This window comes from Ascaphus truei, unplaced genomic scaffold (assembly GCF_040206685.1).
Source record: "Ascaphus truei isolate aAscTru1 unplaced genomic scaffold, aAscTru1.hap1 HAP1_SCAFFOLD_653, whole genome shotgun sequence".
Lineage (NCBI taxonomy): Eukaryota > Metazoa > Chordata > Amphibia > Anura > Ascaphidae > Ascaphus > Ascaphus truei.
Window position 1 is genome coordinate 206,109 of NW_027456986.1, and position 6,000 is coordinate 212,108.

Consider the following 6,000-nt stretch of genomic DNA (forward strand, 5'->3'; position numbering starts at 1 on the left):
AGCGGGAGTCACACACACACAGGGTTATCTGTGATACAGGGACACTGCGGGCAAGAGTCACACACACAGGGTTATCTGTGATACAGTGATACAGCGGGAGAGAGTCACACACACACAGGGATATCTGTGATACAGGGATACAGCGGGAGAGAGTCACACACACACAGGGTTATCTGTGATACAGTAATACAGCGGGAGAGAGTCACACACACACTGGTTATCTGTGATACAGTAATACAGCGGGAGAGAGTCACACACACACAGGGATATCTGTGATACAGGGATACAGCAGGAGAGAGTCACACACACACACACAGGGATATCTGTGATACAGTGATACAGCGGGAGAGAGTCACACACACACACACACACAGGGTTATCTGTGATACAGGGATACAGCGGGAGAGTCACACACACACACACAGGGTTATCTGTGATACAGGGATACAGCGGGAGAGTCACACACACACAGGGTTATCTGTGATACAGGGATACAGCAGGAGAGAGTCACACACACACAGGGTTATCTGTGATACAGGGATACAGCGGGAGAGTCACACACACACACACACACAGGGTTATCTGTGATACAGTGATACAGCGGGAGAGAGTCACACACACACATAGGGTTATCTGTGATACAGTGATACAGCAGGAGAGAGTCACACACACACACACACAGGGTTATCTGTGATAAAGTGATACAGCGGGAGAGAGTCACACACACACAGGGTTATCTGTGATACAGGGATACAGCGGGAGAGAGTCACACACACCGGGTTATCTGTGATACAGGGATACAGCGGGAGAGAGTCACACACACACAGGGTTATCTGTGATACAGGGACACAGCGGGAGAGTCACACACACACGCAGTATAATCTATGATACAATGATACAGCGGGAGAGAGTCACACACACAGGGTTATCTGTGATACAGGGATACAGCGGGAGAGAGTCACACACACCGGGTTATCTGTGATACAGGGATACAGCGGGAGAGAGTCTCACACACATGCAGTATTATCTATGATACAATGATACAGCGGGAGAGAGTCACACACACAGGGTTATCTGTGATACAGGGATACAGCGGGAGAGAGTCACACACACCGGGTTATCTGTGATACAGGGACACAGCGGGAGAGAGTCTCACACACATGCAGTATTATCTATGATACAATGATACAGCGGGAGAGAGTCACACACACAGGGTTATCTGTGATACAGGGATACAGCGGGAGAGAGTCACACACACACAGGGATATCTGTGATACAGGGACACTGCGGGAGAGAGTCACACACACAGGGTTATCTGTGATACAGTGATACAGCGGGAGAGAGTCACACACACACAGGGATATCTGTGATACAGGGATACAGCGGGAGAGTCACACACACACACAGGGTTATCTGTGATACAGTGACACAGCGGGAGAGAGTCACACACACACAGGGTTATCTGTGATACAGTGATACAGCGGGAGAGAGTCACACACACACAGGGTTATCTGTGATACAGGTATACAGCGGGAGAGAGTCACACACACACAGGGTTATCTGTGATACAGGGATACAGCGAGAGAGTCACACACACAGGGTTATCTGTGATACAGTGATACAGCGGGAGAGAGTCACACGCACACAGGGATATCTGTGATACAGGGATACAGCGGGAGAGAGTCACACACACACAGGGTTATCTGTGATACAGTGACACAGCGGGAGAGAGTCACACACACACAGGGTTATCTGTGATACAGGGATACAGCGGGAGAGTCACACACACCAGGTTATCTGTGATACAGTGGGAGTTAGTCACACACACACACCGGGTTATCTGTGATAAAGGGAGTGAGTAACACACACACCGGGTTATCTGTGATACAGGGGGAGAGTCACACACACACACCGGGTTATCTGTGATACAGTGGGAGTTAGTCACACACACACAGGGTTATCTGTGATACAGGGAGAGAGTCACACACACACAGGTTTATCTGTGATACAGTGGGAGTTAGTCACACACACACAGGGTTATCTGTGATACAGGGAGTGAGTAACACACACACTGAGTATTACTGTAGCTATGACTAACACTCACAGGAGGGCCCCTCTCTCATTGGTGCACACTCACACTCACCTCGCTGATGTTCTGAGCCACCACTGACTCCTCCAGGAATCTCGGCTTATTGTCATTTTCATTCAGTACCTGGACAATGATCCTGTACTGAACCTGGGAAGAGGGGTATGGGAGAGACAGAGGGAGAGACGTGGGGGGGGGGGGAGAAGAGAGAGACGGAGAAAGGGGGAGGGGAGAAACAGAGGAGGGGAGAGGGGAAGAGAAGGGAGAGAGGGGAGAGACAGAGGTGGAGAGAGAGGGAGACAGAGGAGGTGAGAGGAGAGACAGAGGAGGAGAGAGAGGAGAGGGGGAGAAACAGGAGGGGAGAGGGGGGAGACAAAAGGGGGAGACAGAAAAAGAAGAGGGGAGAGAGAGATAAAGAATAGTAATACAAAAAGGATTATAGATGGCACACCACTGTTTAAAGAAATTTAACAAGGTGTTTGCTTTTGGTGCTCACCTTCCATTGATCCTGGCGTCCCAAATCTGGATCCTAAATACTGGCAAGGTAGGCGAAAAAAGGAGCACACAAAATATGGTGGTATCAAAAGATTACCAAATGTATTAATGCATCAGAGCGTTATGTGGTAACGTTTCAGGACACAAAGTCCCTTCCTCAGACCAAACACCTTTTGGTAATCTTTTGATACCACCATATTTTGTGTGCTCCTTCTTTTTTCTCCTACCTTGCCATTATAACGAATAGTATCACACTTACATTTGAACACAAGGGCATGTACACATAAGAATTATAGGTGGCCCGATTCCTCTAGGCTCCCGGACTGCGTCGCGTCACTTCCGGCGGTTGGCTGCGCCACTTCCGGCGGTTGGCTGCGTCACTTCCGGCGGTTGGCTGCGTCACTTCCGGCGGTTGGCTGCGTCACTTCCGGCGGTTGGCTGCGTCACTTCCGGCGGTTGGCTGCGCCACTTCCGGCGGTTGGCTGCGTCACTTCCGGCAGTTGGCTGCGTCACTTCCGGCGGTTGGCTGCGTCACTTCCGGCAGTTGGCTGCATCACTTCCGGCGGTTGGCTGCGTCACTTCCGGCGGTTGGCTGCGTCACTTCCGGCAGTTGGCCGCGTCACTTCCGGCGGTTGGCCGCGTCACTTCCGGCGGTTGGCCGCGTCACTTCCGGCGATTGGCCGCGTCACTTCCGGCGGTTGGCCGCGTCACTTCCGGCGGTTGGCCGCGTCACTTCCTGCGGTTGGCTGCGTCACTTCCTGCGGTTGACCGCGTCACTTCCGGCGGTTGGCCGCGTCACTTCCGGCGGTTGGCCGCGTCACTTCCGGCGGTTGGCCGCGTCACTTCCGGCGGTTGGCCGCGTCACTTCCGGCGGTTGGCCGCGTCACTTCCGGCGGTTGGCCGCGTCACTTCCGGCGGTTGGCCGCGTCACTTCCGGCGGTTGGCCGCGTCACTTCCGGCGGTTGGCCGCGTCACTTCCGGCGGTTGGCCGCGTCACTTCCGGCGGTTGGCCGCGTCACTTCCGGCGGTTGGCCGCGTCACTTCCGGCGGTTGGCCGCGTCACTTCCGGCGGTTGGCCGCGTCACTTCCGGCGGTTGGCCGCGTCACTTTCGGCGGTTGGCCGCGTCACTTCCGGCGGTTGGCCGCGTCACTTCCGGCGGTTGGCTGCGTCACTTCCTGCGGTTGGCTGCGTCACTTCCTGCGGTTGACCGCGTCACTTCCGGCGGTTGGCCGCGTCACTTCCGGCGGTTGGCCGCGTCACTTCCGGCAGTTGGCTGCATCACTTCCGGCGGTTGGCTGCGTCACTTCCGGCGGTTGGCTGCGTCACTTCCGGCGGTTGGCCGCGTCACTTCCGGCGGTTGGCCGCGTCACTTCCTGCGGTTGGCCGCGTCACTTCCGGCGGTTGGCCGCGTCACTTTCGGCGGTTGGCCGCGTCACTTCCGGCGGTTGGCTGCGTCACTTCCGGCGGTTGGCTGCGTCACTTCCGGCGGTTGGCTGCGTCACTTCCGGCGGTTGGCTGCGTCACTTCCGGTTTGAGATAATTCCGTTTTTCGGAGCCGTGGGTGTGGGGCGGTCTCACAGGGCCTATCAGTCTCAAAGAGACATGCCATTGTGTTCAAATGTAAGTGCGATACTATTCGTTATAATATAACTTATATTGAACTAGCAATGTTGCACTAAGAGTGTGTTCTTCTTATATTGAGGACAAACGCGCTGTGTCCATCTGAGATGACCATCCATCCGGTTAAACCATTGCTGTTGATTCACTGGGAAAGTGTGAGTCCCCATTTCTGTTTTTACCAAAGATGTCTCCTATCTAAGAAAATACTACACTATACAGTATATTGTTTACAGTATATCTTTTTCATATCCGGGGGTATCTGCGCTCCCCAATAACCTACCTTTGAAGATCTGTCTAAGGAGAATTTGACCGTCTCTACAAAAGGGTTGAGCTGCGATTTCATATCACTAAATAACTTTAACAAACACATTTGCACGGATATATTTTTATTGAGCACTATATATATATATTTATTTTTCCATTGATTAATACAGTATAATTGCACTTGATTTTCTCTCAGAAAGGAGCGCCCACAATCACACTTTTTTTCTTTGATAACACTGTGCTGATCTCAGTGTGTCAGGTGACATTGTGTAGTGTCACAGTGTGACTTATAAAAACAAACATGATACAATGTTATAAATATAACACTTGTGTATAACTGACAGGACACAATCTATCTATATATATATAACTGTGACAGGACACAATAACATTATAATATAGTAATAAATCAGAAATAAAACTGCTGAGAATCTGTTACCGTGGGAAATCCTTCCTCAGAACAGGATAACGTGACCAAGAGAACGGAGGAGTCCATGGCCTGCAGAGATAAGAGCGCACACTCACTATCGGCAGAGATAAGAGCGCACACTCACTATCAGCAGAGATAAGCACGCACACTCACCATCAGCAGAGATAAGAGCGTACACTCACTATCAGCAGAGATAAGCACGCACACTCACTACCGGCAGAGATAAGAGCGCACACTCACTATCAGCAGAGATAAGCACGCACACTCACTATCAGCAGAGATAAGAGCGCACACTCACTATCAGCAGAGATAAGCACGCATACTCACCATCAGCAGAGATAAGAGCGTACACTCACTATCAGCAGAGATAAGCGCGCACACTCACCATCAGCAGAGATAAGAGCGCACACTCACTATCAGCAGAGATAAGCACGCACACTCACCATCAGCAGCGATAAGCACGCACACTCACTATCAGCAGAGATAAGAGTGCACATTCACTATCAGCAGAGATAAGAGCGCACACTCACTATCAGCAGAGATAAGAGCGCACACTCACTATCAGCAGAGATAAGCGCGCACACTCAATATCAGCAGAGACAAGCGTGCACACTCACTATCAGCAGAGCTAAGAGCGCACACTCACTATCATCAGAGATAAGAGCGCACACTCACTATCAGCAGAGAGCGCACACACACACTATCAGCAGAGATAAGAGCGCACACTCACTGTTAGCAGAGATAAGCACGCACGCTCACTGTCAGCAGAGATACGAGCGCACACTCACTATCAGCAGATAAGAGCACACACTCACTATCAGCAGAGATGAGTGCACACCCAATATCAGCAGACATACGAGCGCACACTCACTATCAGCAAAGATAAGAGTGCACACTCACTATCAGCAGAGATATGAGTGCACACTCACTATCAGCAGAGATAAGATTGCACACTCACCATCAGCAGAAATAAGACAGCACACTCACTATCAGCAGAGATAAGAGAGCACACTCACTATCAGCAGAGAGATAAGGCAGCATGCTCACTATCAGCAGAGATAAGACAGCCCACTCACTATCCGCAGAGATAGAACAGCACACTCA

The 6,000-nt window shown here is 51.3% G+C and overlaps 1 protein-coding gene across 1 annotated transcript in view; it reads right to left on the reverse strand.

Moving 5' to 3' along the window:
• The window catches only part of LOC142485860 (cadherin-related family member 5-like), a 113,922-nt gene extending 108,960 nt beyond the window's left edge, over positions 1-4,962 (reverse strand). Inside the window, exons 1-2 of the mRNA XM_075584572.1 lie at positions 4,906-4,962; positions 2,144-2,236 (exon numbers count right to left, since the gene is read on the reverse strand). Of these exons, the coding sequence (XP_075440687.1) occupies positions 2,144-2,236; positions 4,906-4,962 (150 nt within the window). The remainder of the gene's footprint in view (positions 1-2,143; positions 2,237-4,905) is intronic.
• Positions 4,963-6,000: the final 1,038 nt, after the last annotated feature.